The following is a 20,898-nucleotide window of genomic DNA, read 5'->3' as shown; positions in this document are numbered from 1 at the left end:
CGTCGCCTCGGTGAACTGATCGCGTCTGGACGGGACGGACTCCTGTGCTTCTATGTGGCAATCGACTGAAAAATAAGTCTAACGTACCTTGTTGTTTCTGTGTTTCATCTCTGCAACAAGCAAAGGAGGGCTTATACCATACTGTTCTCACAGAGGGAAAATACTACGTGACTCTGTGAGATTCCTAATTTCCCAGATCCATCCGTCTGTGATTATCTCCGTCCCTATTCAATTCAAGTAAGTGATCGAATTCATTGCATCTCTCACTTCTCAATTTTAATTTTCTCTTGGTTGTCGCAGCTTGACCGGTTGATGCGATGGTGGTCTGCAAATGCCGCAAGGTACGCATTCTGTAAAGCCCCAGTCTATCTCTTGTTTCGTTGCTTCACCTAGCCCTCATCGCCGTTTAATTCACAGCAGTCGTCCCATTCTTTTATATTTTGTTTTTCTTTGCCCCCGTGCTCGACTGCCCATCAATTGTGAAGATTCATTACTCTCTCTCTCTCTCTCTCTCGCGCGCGCCCTTATAATTCTTATAGGTTCAGTATTTTATCGGAGAAAAGGGAAGATGAAGCTCTGGCGATCGTTAAATTTCGTCTGTTATCTGTTAGTGTATCAGTTTAATAACACGAAACATCAAACATTAGGATTTCTGCCGAGCGTGACGCAGCAAATTATTAGAAAGAGAGAAGAAAGAATAATGCAGATCTGTTTCAGTTTCTGATATATACTGATAATAGGCTCATGGTGATGGGCCTTACTGCAGTGGTAGTTGGCATAGCTTCGTAGTGGCTAATTGTGGTTTACCTTCACTTATTCGATCAATCATGGGTCCGAGTATTTGGTTTCACGCATTAGCTGTTTGCTGTTACCAAGGAGGATATCAGCTAAATCAGGGATCACCTTGTAATCGAGAAACAGTTTATTGCAGCAAAGTCAGCTAACAGTTACCGACCCTATGTAGGGTTAGCTTCATACCCTCTTTTTTTTTTTTTTTGGGGGGGGGGGGGCGGGGCGGCTAGGCTTATAAACCTTGTGGTGTAGCTTAATGGGAACTTCTGCAGCTGAAAGGATAAAATCTAAACTGCGTACTTGTCTGTGATATCTGATTTCCTCTGTTTTTGTTTTCTTCATATTGAATTCCCGTTCACATCTGAAACTTCGTACATTATTCAATTACTGAGACATGGAAATGTTTTGGTTTCAGGCGACAAAGCTTTATTGCTTCGTGCACAAGGTCCCTGTTTGTGGGGAATGCATTTGTTTTCCAGAGCACCGGATATGTGTGGTAACAATTTATACTTTTTTCTGCTAATTGCTACAGCTTTATTGATAGACTAATCCACTTCTCTTATCTCAAGTTACTTGCCTGTCTGCATTTCATGTACTTTTTGTTATTGGTGAAGCCTGATTTCGGTCTAGAAAGTGTAGTTGGGATCTTCGGAGGGCCGTTTCGGCCTCGAAACGATCTCGGATTGCCGAAAAATGGCATACATCACTACCAAAGGCTGTGTGTTGTGTTGGGCTTGTCGAGACCTTCGAAACAGTATATTTTTGGATATATGTTATGTTTTGGTCCGACCTTGTCCGGTTTGGCAATTTCTAAGTCCAGGGGCATTTCTGTACTTTCTCGGATTAGGGTTTCTCCATATAATGTTATTATCTATGAGAGGGCTGTAAGAGAGGGTTTGTAATATTTCCAGAGAATAGTGAAATTCATTCTGTTGCTCGGCCGTGGATGTAGCTTCCATCTCGGGGGTGAACCACGTAAATCTCTGGTGTTGTGTGTTGTGTGTCTTCTCTATTTTTTTGTTTTCTTCTAGAAATCGCCATTTTGGGCGTTGTTTTCTTAACACTTTTTGGATCCGATTCTCCTTCCTACCCCCTTCTTATTTGTTTAATTGATATCATAAAATGAAAAATGAAGTATTAGAGAAGCTATAGAATGGAGAGGCGACCTTTTCATGAGTTTAAATTTATGATTAAAAAATGCAAAAAGTACAATGCTAATCTTCATATTAAATTGATACTTGTTTACACCTTTAAATGATACTTGTCTCTTTCGTCTTTTTGGCATTGTTGTGTTAGAGTTCCAATTCTAAGTTACAAAATGTTTCCTTATCAAGGACTCTTGGTTTAAGTATGGATCTGGGAACCTTTACAAAGAAGAGCCTTTTGAACCCTGCCATAAGTACATAAATTAGAACCTTTTCTTTATGCTGGGGTGGGATGAAGTGAAGAAATACTGTGATCTGATGAAAGAAGTTGGCCACAAATAATACAGTGAAGAGCAAACATACCTAAAGAGGGATGCCTCTGATCTCAGATTGATGGAGCTACTGATAGGCTCAATGTTTCATTGCCATTTATATTAGATGAGAACTGTCTTACAACGGAAAACATACTACTGAGGAGAATTGACATCTATTATAATGTTTATGATCTCAGAATGCCCCTCTTTTGAAGGGAATCTTTTGTGATGCCAAGAAAAAACTCGTTTTTTTCATGTACTGAGACGAAACTTGCCACGAGTCAACAAAATTGCAAAATCTCGGTCGAAATTCCAGTATCTCGCCAAAATGACAGAAAGTTTGTTATATAAATACCATGTTTCGACTTTTTTCTCTCAAAATTTTGACCTATTCTCGGTAAACTCGACTGGTTTCGCCAGTTTGTGAAGAAAACAGCTCCAAACCACTTATTTGCTCCAAATATTACCAAAAAAAGCTTGAAACACTTGGATTTGATGTTCAAGAACATTTGGAGGAGTTTTGCTGCCCAATAACCTTCCTTGGAGGAGATTTGAACTTGAAGGCTCAACATCGTTCAATATTCGGAGCATATAGGCATAGGGGTGACTTGGTAGTTGTTGGCTTGTATTGTTAAATGTTGGCTCAAAATATATTTGACTCTATGTAACAAACAATGTTAGATGTATGGTTTATGAAATGGTTCATAATTTGATATCTTTTCATTCTTATTGCTTATTTAAGTTGTTGTAATTGAATTATATGTGTTTTAATATCAAAGTTTGTGTGGGAATAGGTCATATCAGTATATATATACAATGTACACTACCAACCTAGGGTCCTAAGTCAAACTATCATTTTGGGCGTGATTTTTAAAAAACTAAGGGTTCCACCATGTTTATAGGGCCTAAAATAGGCTGTCTTGCAAGTTTCATGACCTAATTAGGTCATATGGCCCCCAAGACAAAGGGCCGAGATTTGGAAGAAAAGAAAGCATTAACTCAGCCGAGATCTCAGTGAGTTACCGAGACAACTCGGTTTTTGGGTTGACCGCAACCAGCTGAGATACCGAAACCTCGAACCTTGACTGAGGGAAGAAAATGTCGGTTGAGATTTAATTTAGAGGGTGGATCAGTGGACTCCCTAACATACCTAATTCTAGTTGAGATTTAACATCCTGAACCTGATTTCATAGTTGTCATGGCAATACGGCATGTAGACGACCCAAGGAGTTGGAGAGGGTCCAAAATCAAGGTGTCACCAACAAGGCGCCTGGACGCCTTGATAACTATGCCTGGTATGGGATGGACATTCAACTAAACCCAAATCAGTCTTGATATTAGTAGAGGCTGACCATTCAACACGTTATGCTGCTTCTGTATATTCTTTACCTAATGCCAGCCACAAAAGTTACTGGTTTTACTTCTTGTGCTTATATTCATTGGACCATTGCTGTTATTTTTCTGTAAAATAGATGCAGGATCTACTCTTTTGAGATGGATTATTTGGCAAATTTCTTCTGTTTGTGATTAACTGACTAGTTTTGCTATATCCAGTTCAAGTATGTTGCATATGCATATGTTTTACCATTATGATCTGCACATATTATTCAATGGAATATGGCTGTTCTAATTTTCTCACTTTCCTTAAGGTTCGTAATTACTCCGACTGGGTGATAGATGGAGAGTATGACTGGCCTCCTACATGCTGCCTATGCAAGGCTGTGCTTGAAGATGGGCCTGACCCTCAAACTACTCGATTGGGTTGCTTGCGTATGTGATCATTCTCATTCTGTCAATTCTCCTATTGTGTAATTCTTTTCTTCACAATCCAGCTTGTTGAGCTATGTACCAAGCTGCATTACTTATGTTTCTTCCCTGCTCATTTCAGATGTGATACACACAAATTGCTTGGTATCCCATATTAAAAGCTTCCCTCAACACACTGCACCAGCAGGATATGTGTGCCCTTTGTGTTCTACTACGGTAGTATCCACTAAACTATAGATTAAAATTGGTTCTTCACTCTGTTTCTCTCTCTGATTAATGAATCATGGCCAGAAAATGTAATTGATTTGCTAACCGACAAAGTCTGGTATGAAATGAATGTTTCCTGATCTTTTATGTTTCCCATCAGTAATAATAAGTTTTGGATCTGACAAATGTCCCATGGTAAAAATGGTCTGCAGTTTGCACTTCAAATGCTGGACATTTTAAAACTAAACCTTTCAGAGGGTTTCTGGTGTTTATTGGAGAAACTATTTCGGACGGTTTCTGGTGTTTTTATTTTTCTGGGGTCAAAGTAAATGTGTGGATTCGATGACATATCCAAATAATTTTTGGTGGATTATATATCGCAGATGTGATAACTTGAAATTTGCATTTCAATCATAGTTGTCAAGGTGACTAGGTGACCAGGGGCGCCTGGGCGATAGGCATGCAGTATATGTATTATAACGATGATAATTTTATATAATTATGCTTATATGCAAATGCAATATAGAAGTCGTATCAATGCAATATGATATAATTATGGTAGTAATGACCTAATATGAAAAAACTAACATATAATATTCAAAGATAAGATATGATATAAGCATATTCATCAAAAAACAAAGCAATAAACATAAATCTATGTAAACTCATGAATTGTCAAAAAACTGATATAATATAAGGCATGCTGTCACAAGGCCACAAGGCGACGCTAGGTGTCCAAGCCTCAAGGCGGTTGCCTTTCTTGCATAAAAAAAAAAAGCATGCTGTCGCCTTGAACCCAAGAAGGCACCTGGACGCCTAGGTAGCGTCCTAACAACTATGATTCAATATGGAGTATACAAAGGTAAAAAGGATTGCAATAGGTTCAAAATTCTGAACTCATGCATTTGTTGCGCTTGTTAAAATCAAACTACTTATAGTCTACTGGTTAAAATAGAAATGTCATGACATTGACATCAATTTATTAGATTCCAGTTCGCTATGGATTCTTCGGTATAAAAGACGAGAATATACTGTGTTATACTGCCATATCACTGGTAAAGCAGGCTACCTTCAGGTGACCTCGTTTTATTCTTTAGCTTTATTATTAAGTTATAGGAAGCAATGCATTTCATTCACAAGTAAGGCCACCTGTTTGAAGTAACTTTATTTCATTATATTCCAAAATGATTCTCTCATATGGATCAGAATAAACTCCTTTTTTCACTCACACACACACACACACACTCTGTTATGTCATTTGTTTCTAATGTACTTTGTTGGTGCAGATATGGCCTCCTAAAAGCGTCAAAGATTCAGGATCCTGTCTTCACTCGAAACTGAAGGAGGCTATTATGCTGGTAGGTTCCTCCTGGTTTCTGAGATCATTTGAGATGCACAGATGCTTATTGCTTTCTTGAATTGTGCCTGTGATTTAGCCAAAAAATTGTGTTAACATTTTAAAAAAAATGGCTATACTTATCTGGTTCCATTTCAAATCTTATTGTCGGCATACATGGTCCTTATTTTGAGCATTTCAATTCAATACCCTGAAGTTCCTTTATCTGACCTCTTTGTCATCCCACTAAAAGATGAAAATCCACTAAAATCCGTCAATAGGAGATCTACTGTGATTGTAAGGTCTTAAACAACTATATTACTTAGATTAATGATAATAATCCATAACTATCACCATGAATTCAATAACCTTTTATTGGTAGCATGTATGGATTTGGTGTGTGTGAGAAGAACTTTGAGGCAGTTTCAGGCCTAAAGTTGAATTTATGCAAAGGCTAGATCATTCCAATTGGGGATGTTTCAAACGTAGATCAACTTGCCTCCGGCTTACATTTTGGAGTTGGAGACTCCCATCCCTTCATCTCAGCGCTCCCTTGTAGCTTCTCTTTGAATCTATATTCTGTTAGGGATCCAGTAGTTGAGAAGATGGAGTGAAATCTGGCTTACTGGAAAAGTTCTCTTTCAAAAGGAGTAAAGCTTACTCTCATAAAATCAGGCATTGTCAGCATTGAAAACAACATTCCCCTTTTCACAAGTCCTGTTTCAGTGGCAAGAAGATTGGAGCAGATTGCATATGATGGGACCACTCGAACCGCGCAAGGTTCGATTTAATCTCCAAGTGGGACCCCTTGTTCGGTCAACTCTATTCCATGTAGCGGATATAGACGATTCAAAGTAACTTTGCATGGGAAGGGAGGGAATACCTGCACAATTTCCACCTGGTAGAATGGGATCAACAGCCTAAAAAATTCTGGTAAGCCGAGCCCCTGAATGATGGGGCTTTGCTCCAAAACATTTCTGCTAAATAGAAATTATAAATGCTTGGGGAACAGCTCTGGTGAGGAGTTCTCAAAATATGGAAGAGAAGTATGGCTTGCAATGACTTTTAAAGAAATACTAGTGGGGCTATGGAAGAAATACCAAATTCTGGAGTGATAAGTGGTGGCAATGTTCCTCTGTCAAATGTGTATCCAGATATTAGTCAGTGGTTGCCATAGTTGTCACAGTGTCTAGGCAACCCTATGCATTGGAGGAGAGGAAGCAAAACCATCAAGGCACCTAGGCGGCCAAGGCTCTCCTTCTAGCAAAGGGCGACTGGATGCCTAGGCGATGCCTTGACAACAATGGTGGATGCTAATAAAGAAGTTGGTTGGCTGATTATGTTCGTTCCCGTAAGTCAAGCACTATGTGTCTCCTCTCTGCTAAGAAATGTAAATGGTTGGGAATTAGAGCCAACTATAACAGTTCTATTTGCTTCTAAATTTAAGTACCTTGGAAAATAAAGAGAACATAAAAATTAGGGTTGAAAAAGTCTCTGCAGTCTGCTCTTTGACAATTAAATCAAGTTTGAGGTCCTCATCTCTGGTTAGCCATCCTTTCTTACTGATATCATTTGGAGTAGAGCAGTCCCTTTGAAAATCCAATTTTTCTGCTGGGGGCTGCTAAGGGAAATATCCTGATCATTTACTACCTCATTTCTAGATGTATGTGTATTCTTATATATGACCCCAAGATGATTGAAATATTGAATAGACCATGCTTACTGGGACAGATGAGACCAAGCAAATTTTTGAGTTTCTTTCATGGAGTAGCACACTCCATGTTCAGAGTCTTCTTGAGCAGAGGATTAATGGGGAACTCTCTTGCAGATTAACAAGAACAGGGACACATGTTGATCCAGCATGGATACAAAGGTGTCTGTCATAACAGCCCTAAACCTCACCATGCAGATGTGTATTTATATTTATTCAATAATTTTGTTTCTTTCCTACAGACAATCATCTAGGTTTAACTATAGTTACGTTTCCTCTTCATGCCAATACATGCAATCATGTTTTTCTTTTGCTAGCAATATTTGTTCCCTCCAGACCTATGATGTAATATAGGCGCAACAGACGCAAAGCGTACAAAGTTGTGGACCCACAAGCTTAATTAGCAACTGAGTATAACAGTCAATTTTTTGAGAGAATTTACTGAAGAAAATACACATTTTGTTGGAAGGATAATCATTTCATGACCTGTGGGTGACTTACCCAATCATTTCCATGAATAGTAAAAAATATCAAGGGTATTTTTAGTAATTACACTTATCAACTCTGTTTATTTTTTTATAAGGGAAAAAGAACTCTGTCCGGCCGGAAGTGTACTCCCTGCACCCAGACATTTTTTTTACCACCCCACCCCCATGAAATGTGCAAATGACTCCCCACTCGATGCCCCTGCACACTCTCCCATTGGCCCCTGCGCGCGCACAGGAGCCACACTCCCGGACAGATAACACTTCCCTTTTTTTTTTATAAATACTCAGATACCAAATTCCATCATTTGATTTGATTGGCTGAGGTAGGAAGCTCACCCATAAGTCATGTAGTCACTGGTCTTAATTGAAACCAGATTTGACCTGTGATGCCAGATAAGGATGTGGAGACTTCAGTCTTATCAGAAAGTTTTATGACGTCTTACATGTACATACAGATCCAATCTACCATCCAATGGTATCTCTCAATGCAAAGTGATATCTCTTGCTAGGGCGAAAGTGGAAATCTGAGGTCTGAAACACAGGTTACTACATTTCTGAAAAACCACACTCCTAGGAAAATTAATCATATATCATAGAAGGCCCAAAAATCTTCGAGATTCATATAGTAAAGTGCTTTTATCCCAACATCTCAGACATGACACAGAACCCTGAATAGGGTATCGGGGTTCTCAAACGGAGGAAAAAGCTTTTTCCTGAAAACACCTCGTGTTTTTCCTTATTCATTGTAATTGCTTTTAGATACAAGAGGGGTAGATCGATCTGAGACTATTTCTGTTATTCCTTTTAGAACCCCTCTTGTTCAATCTGGCATCCTCTAGGGTGAGCATCTAGGCATCAAGGTGCCTTGCCATTGGGTTGGCACCGACAACTGTGGTTTCTGGGTAGAAATTTAATTGGAGGGAAACCCTTTATTGTTCAGTCATCTATCCATTGGGAGTACAACCATGTCTAGGCAGAGTGGCTACTTCTTGTTGGCCTTTTGTTTGCGTTGGGAGTCATCATCTCATGCTGATGATGGATTCCAGGGATGCTGTAATTCACTGTTTATTGGGATACCCGCTCCATTTCAATCATTAATACAGTTTGCACTTACAACAACTGCATGTATAACAACAATATCCTGCCTAGAGGGGGGAGGGGTGGGGGGGGAAACTCAGTTTCACCTCAATTCTATATTTTGGAAATCTGCCAGCTTTTATTTAAGAAATGAGCTTGTCTATGTGCATGTGGTGATGGATGCCCTTGTATATTTCTCATTGTTTGGTTCACTCTCACTAACTTTTGCTTTGCTTTGTATATCTTTGTCTACTTTGAACACAAACATGAACACTATTTGTACAATTTCATGGGTTTCATTGGTGGGTAAGTGGATATGCTCAAATGAAGAGTTTTGTTTATTTGGATAGCAGTCAAGGTGACAAGGCGCATATCTGTATAGGTGCCCACTGCCCAGACCTGTTTTAGCCCCAAAAAAATGGGGAAAGCAAGGGAAGAAAAGAGGGGGGGGGTGAGGGGAAGAAGAAGAAGAAGTAAAAAAAAAGGAAAGAAAAGAATAAGAAAACACACATTGGAACCAGAATTAGCATACAGAATAGGGCACATTTTCCACAAATAAGGTGTTCACCTTGGGTGGCTTGGCCTCACCTGAGCGCCTAGGTGCCTTGGCACCATGATAACACTTGTAAAACTTGCCTGGTAACAAAAACAGTGTAGATGACACTCAAACTCCCTCTGAAAGTGAAACCGTGTATCATGTAATATTTGACCACTGTTGTCCTGGGAAATTGGGGGAACACTCAATGTGGAATGATGATTGGTAATTTGGTGTGGTAAAGGAACTTTGTGATCCATGCCCAATAGTCCAGCATGTTTTACCTTGCAAAGACTTTCTGGTTAGCAAATATTTTATGATTGGTAATTTGGTGTGGTAAGGGAACTTTGTGATCCATGCCCAATAGTCCACAATGTTTTACCTTGCAAAGACTTTCTGGTTAGCAAATATTTTATGTTGATGAATTGTAACGTCGTGTGAAATCCTCTTTCCTAGAGGGCTCTGAATCATAGAGAAATTGAAGGATGAAATTTAGTGTTTTTGGCGAAGTCTGTCTAGCAGTTGATTACTGCTTTGAGAAATACTATTTCTCTTGTTACAAGATTTGGGGTGACCTGTACCCACTATAGTGGATGCTTTTATTTGGTTTTAGTGGTTCCGACTATTGACACCCCTAAAGAACCTGGTATCTATTTTGCTAGCAAGTATGTTATGTGTGAAGATGAAGAAAATGCATACTAGTTGTTTCTCTTTGATCCTATCTTCTTGTTGCTTCCGATTGTGTTGGTTAAGGGTTTATCCTTTTTTGCTGGGAAAGGTAGGATAATCTGGAAGATACTACCTTATGCCATTAGTTGGGATATTTTGGAAGGAAGAATCTATGGAAGTTTTGAAGGAAAGGGGAAGCACTTGAATGATTGAAGATATCAACCCTATAAATTGTATGGGGACTCTTGGTTTTGAGGAAATATGGAGTCAATTCTGTTTTCTCTCAGGGAAAGTTTTCATTCATCTTGTGGGACTGATTTCATAGTTACTGCAATTTGTTGTAGCTCATACATTATAGTTGTTTATATAGTTTATCAATGAAGCCTGTTACTGTTCACCAAAAAAAAAGAAAAAAAATTATGGTTAACTTCCTATTGATGTTATGCAGACTGGCCAGGAAAAAAATCTGTTCGGAAATCATGCTGTTTCATTGCCTGCAGCTGAGTCCCGTGTTCCTCCTGCTGCTTTTGCTTCAGATCCGCTTGTATCAGTAACTGGGGCCAAAGAGAAAAATAATGTGAATTCTTTGGATCCCTCAGGTGACCCAAGCATGTCATCTTCAGGAATGACTGGAACGGGCAGGTCAAATATTTCTGTTGATATTGTGGAGATAGATGGTCCAAGTTCAGTGGGAAGTCAATTCAAATCTGATCATGAGCCCAACTTTATTAAAGCTCCAAGCCCTGTTGGTGTAAGTGTTGGTGTAAGTGGAGATTTGTAGTGAATTGCGTTTCTAATGAATGTCTCAGCTTTTTTATTCTCGTCTGTGTAGAAGTCTATATTTGAAGTCCATATACTACTTCTATGTGTGTAAACACGTAGTTATTCTTTTATCTGATATGCTCCTTACGATTAAAAATCAGCCTGGAGCTACAACGAGAAAGGGTGCTTACCATGTTGACAAGCAAAATTCAGAAATTTCATACTTTGCTGACGATGAAGACGGTAACCAGAAGAAATACTCTCGAAGGGGTGAGTGGAACACTGCCCCTATTTGTGGCTAATATTTATTGTTTGGGAGAAAGAACGCTAACTGGTGCTGTGCCTCGGCGTGTACCTGCACCCAGATACAGCCCAATGCAAAAAGACCGACGCACCCCTGGACCTTTCTGCCATTTCAGGGGGGTGCGCGGGTCTTTTCATGTTGGGCTGTGTCTGGGTGCAGGTGTACGCCGCGCCCAGCGACCTGTTAGTGTTCCTCTTCCCTTCTTGTTTTTATAAACTCTGTTTCTTTGACAAGTTTGGGAACACTACTGACCCCCATCTTTGTGCGGTCTGGGTATCTCCTTGTACATCCTTGGCAATTCTGCTCTGTATAGTAACTGGATTTAACTGAACATGAAAGTATTTATGAGATTTTCTATTTCAGGTACTTTGCGTCATAAGTTTCTTAGAGCATTGCTACCTTTCTGGTCTAAAGCTCTGCCAAGCCTGCCAGTAACTGCACCCCCGCGGAAAGATTTATCAAATTCAGACGATGTTCTAGAAGGTCGTTCACGCCACCAGAGATCTTCAAGGATGGATCCAAGAAAAATCCTCCTCGTCATGGCAATCATGTATTTTTACCCTCTTTTTTTTTCTTTTATTCCCTTTAACTTGAACGTCTTTTTGACAAGTTGAAAGGTTAGTGTTCCATTTTTAGCTAACGGATTGGCCTTATTTCAGAAGTAATATTGCCATAAATAAGTGATAACGAAACAGGATTTTTAATCAGACTGACTGGATAGGAAGCCTGCCAGGATAGTTTCAATGCCTGTGCTTCACATTGGCCACATGCAGGAATGTTTTGGACCGGTCATATGATTGGTATCATGATCTTAGAGGTTCTGGGCCAAGTTCTCTTTGGATGATTGCAACTGTATGGTCCTTAGATATCAAAAGAAAATTTAATTTTTTCTCCGACTGCCTAAATAAAGTGGTTGATTGCATGTTCGGGATCATCTGATCGGGTCATTCTTCCCCCTTCTTGGCCTGGGTTGTCTCCTGGATGGAACCTGTTTGACTGAATGTTTGCTATTTTTGGTGCGTAGAGAGGGCAACATTTACCTACACTCCTCTCTAGATTTATTACCTCTCCCAAACACACACACATTCACAGTCCTGAAAGGATGCATTTTAAAGTCTCGAGTCCTGACATGTATCCTCCCCAACCAAAACTGAAAAAAAGAAAAGAAAAAGAAAAAGTTTTTTTCTGATGCTAATTTTGCGTGGTTGTTTGCAGGGCATGTATGGCGACGATGGGCATTCTGTATTACAGACTGTCACAACGTAGTCTTGGTGAAAGCCAGCCTGAGGATGAACAGCAATGATCATTGTTTAAGCTTGTGTGGTTCAGGTTGATGAAATCCTTTTTCTTGTACTCCTGGTTATTGGGCTTTTATCTCCTGGTCTGCTTTAGTGTGGACTGCAGACTTGTAGGGGCTTTTTGATGAAAGACTGTTCAGCTATCTCCATTTGTGATGCTGAATGTCCATTATGTTGCTACTGTCACAAAAGCTCCTCTTGGCCATCATGCTCCATGTTTCTCATGTGCTACTACTGGTATAGTTAATTAAAGAAATGGTTCGATGGAATTTATGCGTTTGTTGAACCTCTGGCATGTATATTTTTTTTTTCCATGAACTGTCATAGTAAATATATATATTTTTTTAAAGATCTGTCCCTGAACTGATTCTGCTTCCCTTCTAAATGTTCATCTTTTTGTGTCATCGACTAATATACTCTTTGATTCCTTGGGTCTCTGCTCCCATTTTCTAAGAAAGGCATAATGCAATAAAGGCACTTTAGTTGGATCGGCTTCCAACTACGATTCATTTGGGTCTCTGCTCCCACTTTCTAAGAAATACTAAGGCAAGAGTAGTAATTCCCAAAGCTCTCAAAGTTTTTGGATCTTCTAGTCCCTCTATTAATTGTGTTAACACATTTTCAAATCATTCAATATTTTGGGACTTAGAGGTCCTCCACATAAGATTCTTGTTCCCATGTTGTCATATTGTATCACATCAGACCCTCAAATGAACTCATTTTGCCTCTTTTTTTTTTTTTTGATGAAAGTGTAATCACACAAACCACACAACAATCCCAAAAGGTTAACCTCATTTTGCCTATTTTGTACTCTCTATATTTTCAATTTTCTTGTGCTCTCTATGTTTGTCTTGTTTTAACTATAGATGGAAAACTAGGTTTTGATTCGGGCGAGTTATCCTAATCGAGTAAAAACAAATAAAACATGAAACCTGGTTTGGAGTCATTAAGACTCACACAGGTTTAAGAAATGATCAAACCAGATCCTAATCAGTCTGAGTATTTATTGACTCAATGTTTTTGCCCAAATCATGTGAAACTCATTGAGTCAATTTCTTTCTGTTTTTTTTGGCCATATATTTACTATTCATAGACTATAAGTTTGGTGTACAACTAAACAAAATCCTAATATGTGTTTGTCGTCTTTAATATTAGTCCATTTTTTTTCTTCTTACTTGTTTAGGAACCAGTCTCAATCCCTCCTCACTTGGAGAAGGAGAAGAACTGAAGAAGGAAAATATTAAAAAACTAGGTTTGACTCGCCTAACTAACCAGATTTTGAAAAAGATGATGGGAGTCAAAAAACCTGGTTTTCCAATGAAGGCTTTCGTTGGCGAGTATTTACTCTTTCAATATCTGTTTCATTCGTAGGGCCAGCCCATGACCTCTCAGAATAAATGAATTTTCCTGGTTTGTTCCGCCATCCCACCCAATGAATTGTTAGGATTCGTTTTCCATAGAATCTTTTGCAGTCATAGGTTTTGTCGTTTTCATTGCTTCCCGATTAATGGCTAGGCCCGAACTTTGCAATGGAGCTCCTAATAAATTTGTTCCTGAGTCATCTTTATTAACTCGAAGCTCTTTATTTTATTTTTTTCTTATAAACCAGATTCATCTAATTATGATTATGGACGAATCAGTATTGAATTGATGCTTTATTACATTGCTTTTTATGAGATGATTCATAGACCATACATGCATATTGGAATCATATACCATTGACTATAGTTTTAACATTTATGAGTCACTGATTTACCCTACCACATGCTCGGGTCTCTCTAAGTGAGTAAATTGTTGAATTTTTAAACATCATTTATATAATTATAATCGGATTGACATTTGCAAAGACAGGTAAGATAGACAGTCACTTTCACTTGTGCACTGATGTGGAGCAATGTAATAACATGGAGTAGGAATCTCGCATATAGGATTTGTAGCACAAAATCAATTGAAGAATCTCAACTCAACTCAACTCAATTCAGCGTTATCTCAACTAAATGAGATCGGCTAAATGGATCTTTACCATCCAATCAATTCTATTCAAAACCATACTTGTTACTAGGCCTAGGTCTCATAATTTGTGACAAGTGGAATCCATCATAACTTGTTAGCGGTATTAAAACGGATGGTTCATGTATATGGGGACCTAATACACATCTTATTGTTTGAATTCAACTAAAAAAAAATGTAGCAAATGTTAATCTAGTATAGTAGTACATCAACCTTTTTATTTATTTTTTTACCAAAAAAAATTATTTATTTATTTTCCTTTTCTGATTTGAGAAAAATCCATTGGACCATAGTTATAATTGAAGTTGCTTCACTAAACTAGTTTCTCACTCTTTCATAAAATCTTTTTAATTCCATATACAGAAGAAGAATAGAATATAGGAATGGAATTTCACGACCATATACTATGGATTGGTCTTATACCATTAAGGATTAGATACATGTAAAATCTTATTTAAAAAAAGGCGCAGATGGGGAAATACAAAAAGAAGTTCCATTCCAATTGGTTATAAGATTTGACTTTTTAAAATTTTAAGAGAGTTTTAGAAGCAAAAACTATTTAACCTTAAATATAACACATACAAAAGCATAGTTAGAGGAATCAAAGAAGTTTTTTTTGTTTTTTTGGTAGGAGAATCGAAGAAGTCAAATTATAAAAAATGCTGAAGTAGATAATGTCAAAGAGGGTTGACTAACAACCAATAAGGCGGAAGGGGGGGATGCATGGAATCAAATTCTTAAAATAAAAGTTTTCCTTGAAGTGAATTGAGTTTACAACTTTTTTTTTGTTGATTTGGAAGTCATTTCATAAAGTAAAAATTGTATTTTTTTCCCCCTTTTGTTAACATAATTTTGAATTGATATTATACATCACAGTATTAGATTCATTGAGAATCTATCAAAAAAAAAAAAAAAATACAAAAAAAAAAAATCATTGAGAGGTGGGGAGTTATAGAGTTATAGTCTCACATCTGTTTGTTCAAGTCTTTAGTGCCTTCATGTACTTAAGGAGCTATATCTATTTAATACCCTAAGGTTTTGGGTTGGACTATCTATGTTATTGTTCCTAAGTTGTCTATCCATGTATAGAATCATGTATATGTTGGATGTTATAGAATTATAGTCCCATATCGATTTTGTTTAGATCCTAATAACTTCATATACTTGAGGAGCTATCTCCACTTAAGGTTTTGGGTTAGACACTCTAATAAGACTTACGCCGTATACATATTAAGTAAAACCCATTTTCAATTCCATCTCAGTAATTATATCCCACTTGAGTGTATTAGATTAGAGCACCATCATACCTTATATTGAATAACTATTCTGAAGTTAATTTTCATTATGTGAGTAAGAAAGTTAATTAGGTAGCTAATTAATAAGCTCAATTTAGTGATGCTTTAGTTTGTAAAGTCTACCTCATCACAATTATTTGAGTTTTGAGAATTCTTAAGAAACATATTATTGAAAGGGACTTGGAGTTTATCGAGTCTATTAGATTACTAAGTTGACTTTAAAAGATCTTTTTGTTAAATCAAACATGAACAACACACGCTGGGCTCATTAATATAAAAGAATTCAAAAGTTTAACTAATGTCAACAGAACTTAACTAGTAACTAGAAATGATTTATTCAAAATCAAATTAATTTTTTTTATAAATAAGTGGGTAGTTGAGCTGATCTACGAGCACCGTTGTGCGTTAGCATGCTTTGAAGTGTTAGCACGCGCAGCAATCAAACTACTGCGCCCTATAATTTTTAAAAAGAAAAAATTTACTACATTGGTGGGATGGAAAATTGAGAGATGTGGCTTGGGACCTTAATTAGAGGATTAACTGAATCATTAGATATACCATATAAGGTTCCCACCATAAAAATTATAGGGACCAAAATTAGCAATGATCTTATTATTCTTATCTACATGAAGTTTGTCTTTGAAACTAAAGCAAACATTTCTTTGATTCCCAATATAGTATAATGCAATGAAAGTCAATGGTCATAATCACATAATTAATTAGACTAATTGTTAGACTAAGCAGATTCAATGTTATAATCCATCAATGATAATCCCAATGTACTCAACAAAGATTTCTGTTCAATGAATGTTGTTCCTAAGTGTTCTAAACATTTTGTTATAGAACATAGTAGTGGAATTTCATGAGTATTATATTTAAGGTAATCAACACTTATACGTAGGGGTAAGGTTGCGTACGTTAGGACTCTCCCCAGACTCTACAGTGGTGGAAGCCTCGTGCACTAGGTACGTCCTTTATAAGGTAATCAAAACTTAGAAGGCAAATAAATCCATGGATATTATCTTATGAACTAAGTTTTCCTCCACCCATAGGGGACGATTCATCCACCATCCTTGGGTTCACAAACCCCATTTAGGGTTTCAATATGTTCCAAAATACCCTCTCGAAACTTGGTCCTTATCTTATACATTGATTGCAAAGATACCAACATCCATTAGATCTTATGAATCTATAATTTTTTAGAGCAGATAATTTGTATGTATAAATTTACCTACTCCAATTGATTAAAAGATTGGACTTTTTGAAGATGTAAGAGAGATTTCAAGGGAACAAATATCAAAAGAACATTGAAAACTAAAATAACTTTAAAAAGTCAAAACATATAAGATTCTGATATGAAAATTACCTTTCAACTAAAAATGGTTTATTCAAAGAAAAATTATCCCCATAATGTTCATGGAGGAAGTTGTTCTTACATAGTTGCTAATTTAACTGTTTGGACCAGTTGATGCCTTTTGGGTGCCTCTTGGGTTGCTCAAACATTTCGATCAGTTTTTGTGACCCATCTTAATCTCATACCAAGTATGTATAGATTTCTCAACTTGTAGTTTTTAATTGTTAAATTTTCTTTTGAAATCATTGATCTCAATGCATTTCAAAGATCTTTTATTGAGTAAAATGCATTTGGCTGAAACTTATTAGGGCCTGGGTAAAAAGTAATTAATGTGGACAAGTATCAAAAAAGTTTGAAAGCTAACTGAGCTAAGATTTGAAAAATGTTAAATGTTAAGTGATCATGAGAAAACAGTTTCTTTGACTGTAATACAACTATCCATTTCTTAACTCAAAAATAAATTAATGAGAATCAAGGTGAGGGTGTCAATCGGGCAGTTCAGTTTTTTTTCGGTTGCGGTGTGAGTTTCAGGGAAATCGAAATCAAACCAATAAGGACTATTTGGTTTCATTTCAGTTTGGACCTGGTTCAGTTCGGTTTGTGCTATTGGTTTCAATTTGGTTTGACTCGGTTTGAAAACAGGTATAACATGGTTTTGGGTATAGATTAGGTAGTGTTTTTAGCCTGGTTCGGGGGATTGTTTCAGTGTTCGGTTCGGGTTTGGTCCTATCGGTTGCCCATTGGTTTAGCCTAAATCGAATGGTACTCTAACCCACAAACTGAACCCGAACCGATAAGGGTTCAGTTTGGTTTGAATCGGGCTCAATTGGGTCAGTTTAGGTCCATTATCCATTTCTTTTAAAGGTCTCTTATCCGTCTATTACTAGTCTAGTATCAGTTTTTTATGTTACAAAAAAGAGAAAATATTCAATTTTATTGATTTTATCATTTTTTTTTCTTCTGGGTTTCATTCCAAAGAATCAGTTTCGGCTGGTCTAATGGTTTTTAAAAATCATAACCACTATCGAACCAGCAGTTCAATAGGGCCAGTCTTATTTTTTACAAACCTGCACTGTATGAACATCCTCATGTAAGAAATAGACTTCCTAAATTGCTTCTGATCTAATAGTAGAAATAAAAACAAAATGTTTATGTTAACAATTCTGTATTACTATTCTAAATCAAGTAAATGAGTTATTTTAAATCATAAACAACAACAATTCTAGAAAATTTGAGCATCAATATCGTGAAATAAATTGTAATTTACCCAAAAAAAAAAGGTTAATGATTTTTAAGGTAACAAATAAATAATCCTAGTAAAAAGCATAGTTGGAAAACCAAGTTTTGGCTCAAACGAGTCACTCGAGTCAAGTAAAAAAATGACAAAATCTTACCAAGAATCGTATACGTACACCGGTCCAATATAAAAAAAGATCAAACTTGGTGTTTTTACAGAATCAATTATAATTTGCCCAAGTCTAGTTAGTTTTTACCAACACCCATGCACACACATTTTACTGAGTCAATTCTAATTTGCTCGAGTCTAGTTAGTCACACATACATAAATTTTAGTGCCCCATCTCAATTGTATGCCTCACCGTGTGTATATCTTTTCTCCTTATTTTTAGTTGTGCACTGTCCATACAACTTAGGCAAATTTGACATTTTCAAATAGTATTTAAGGAATTTTTATCCGCTGCTGTAATTGGAGTGCTGCTGTGCGCATCATGCGGTGCAGCAGCGACCATGTGTGCACAACGGGCCCCACTGTGCACACATGGTCGCTGCTGCGTCGCATGATGCGCACAGCAACGCTCCAGTTACAGCAACGGATGAAGGTCCGTATTTAAGCGTTATATTGACAAGGATAGACACTAGATTAGTCTGATTAGTCTGAAAATAAAATTATGACTGTTTTTTTTTTGTTTTGGTAAAGATGACTAGATGATGACATAGACAATACGTCCACAAAGTCGGGAGTCCTAAGAATAATATCACATATGTAAATAAGCTATAACTATAGAAAAACATTCCCATATTGTTGGCGTAGGAACTTGCTCCGGCTATGTTTAAATACTAAGAAAAGTAAAAAAAAACATAATAAGACAAAAATCATATTGATGCGATGATTGATTTATATGTCTATCTGTCTCCTCAGATTCAATTGGTAAGCAGATCGGACTAGGGAACAACAGGCTGTTTACGTACTTGCTTGTTAAAGCCTAAAAAGAAGCCCATGAGGCACAGTTACAACTATGACCATTGGATAGTAAAAATGTTCATCATTGGACCTGTTTGGCTAACGTTCATATGTCCCTAAAGTCCTAAGGTAGCCATCTCTTTGGTAGGATGTACTAGGGTAGCTGTCCCTTGTCCTAAGGCAACCATCCCTTGTGGCAGGAGTCCATCCTTCTCATTTCAATACCCGACGGCATCCAAACATAGCCTAAAAAATGATTTTAGAGAATCGAGGGAAAAGACTAGATAAAAGGTTTTATGGATGATCAATCTATGGAATCCCACCTAGTTTTGCAATATGGATTGATAATGTGGCAATTCTTTTTGTATTCTCGGTAAGTATAATGTGGCAATTTTGACCATTGCAAATCTAGAGAATGGTTGGATTGTACACTTGTCAATTTCCCTACTTAAATTCCGCAGCCCCCCCACCTCCCCCCCCCCCCCAAAAAAAAAAAAAAAAGAATTCCCTACTTAAATTCAATCATGTATCCTCACATTTATTGTCATGCACCCTTTAGTACTCTTGGATTTTTGTAAGTTTTATTTTGCCACTTAATCAACTCAATTGACTTGAAATTTGACATTTGATCAAAGGACCTTTGAGTTGCTACCACCTCTTTACAAAATTGGGGTCTCCAGCATAATTGCTACATGGATTATTATCCTCTCCAATTCCTAAAGTGCGACAGTGCAGGAGCTAACAGTTGCTGCATCCAACCGTCCAAGCTCATTGATATGGACCGTTGGATGCGACATCTGCCAGGTGTCGACATCTCCACCTAGCACTGCTGCACTGCCACACTTTAAGGAATTGGAGAGATAATTGGGTCATCTATAGATACCCAATGGACAGGCCCATCCAAAAACTTGCTTAAAAAAAGGGGAGGGGGGGGGGGTTAACAAACGCATGCTCTTGTTCTCCTTTTTTCGGAGAGGGGGTTTAAACCATAAAAGCTTAACTTATAAGCCTTGCAAAAAAAATTCATTGGCCTTTTCCTAACTTTCTTCAACAATCCAAATCCTTTATATAGAGATAATAGGTTTTCAAATAAATTTAAAGGATTATAATATGTGATAATATTGGATCAAATTTAAAATCAAAACATGATTAGATGATGATGTGGACAATATATAACAAAATTATGAATGCCACCAAATAATGGCAGGAGAGGGGACTCAAAGTAGTGTACTCCCTCCCAAGAATAGTATACTCAAGGAGGGGGGGACTCGGCTCGGACTAGTCTTGACTGGTCAACATTTATCAGCAATTTGCACGTAAGATCCAAGCAAATAAGATCTTAATTATATCTTCAATCTTAGTTTATGGATAGGTATTACATCTACTAGCTGGAAACAGAGTACAATCAGATCTTAGTGACTTAATATGTAATTTTTTTTATAACTTCTGCAAGTGTTTACATGAATGACTTATTCCTTGCTACAACTTGAAATCTTATTGTGTCACATCCAAGACAAATTCTAATATGTAGATTTTCTACAACTCCTTTAGGTATTTAGTTACATGAATGACTTCTTCTTACTACAACTTGAAATCTTAAAAATGCAAAATTTAATGTAGTTGTCATATTTAAG

General features: G+C 37.3%; 1 protein-coding gene across 3 annotated transcripts; it reads left to right on the top strand.

Moving 5' to 3' along the window:
- Positions 1–94: 94 nt before the first annotated feature.
- Positions 95–12,674, top strand: LOC122662586 (zinc finger protein-like 1 homolog). 3 transcript variants are annotated; one of them, XM_043858252.1, is made up of 11 exons: positions 103–175; positions 301–341; positions 1,208–1,288; positions 3,901–4,021; positions 4,140–4,234; positions 5,512–5,575; positions 10,482–10,653; positions 10,684–10,792; positions 10,965–11,073; positions 11,471–11,657; positions 12,323–12,674. In XM_043858252.1, exons 2-11 carry the CDS (start codon positions 318–320, stop codon positions 12,408–12,410), a joined length of 1,050 nt encoding a protein of 349 aa, XP_043714187.1. In that variant the 5' UTR covers positions 103–175; positions 301–317; the 3' UTR covers positions 12,411–12,674. The 3 variants fall into 3 exon arrangements, with proteins under 3 accessions (XP_043714185.1, XP_043714187.1, XP_043714186.1); XM_043858251.1 differs by having other exon boundaries at positions 110–175; positions 5,512–5,583; positions 10,490–10,653; XM_043858250.1 differs by having other exon boundaries at positions 95–175; positions 5,512–5,583; positions 10,490–10,792.
- Positions 12,675–20,898: the final 8,224 nt, after the last annotated feature.

The sequence above is a fragment of the Telopea speciosissima genome, chromosome 5, assembly GCF_018873765.1.
Source record: "Telopea speciosissima isolate NSW1024214 ecotype Mountain lineage chromosome 5, Tspe_v1, whole genome shotgun sequence".
Taxonomy (NCBI): Eukaryota; Viridiplantae; Streptophyta; class Magnoliopsida; order Proteales; family Proteaceae; genus Telopea; species Telopea speciosissima.
Note: the sequence above shows the minus strand (reverse complement) of the source record. Positions and strands in the feature narration are given on the sequence as shown.

What these genes read in the sequence shown, in the direction of transcription:
- LOC122662586 (XM_043858250.1), top strand. Translation starts at nt 318, where the DNA reads ATGGTGGTCTGCAAATGCCGCAAG. An exon ending in TACTCGATTGGGTTGCTTGC is followed by an intron (nt 4,022 to 4,139) that starts GTATGTGATCAT and finishes TGCTCATTTCAG; the next exon opens with ATGTGATACACACAAATTGC. An exon ending in AAGCTCCAAGCCCTGTTGGT is followed by an intron (nt 10,793 to 10,964) that starts GTAAGTGTTGGT and finishes ATTAAAAATCAG; the next exon opens with CCTGGAGCTACAACGAGAAA.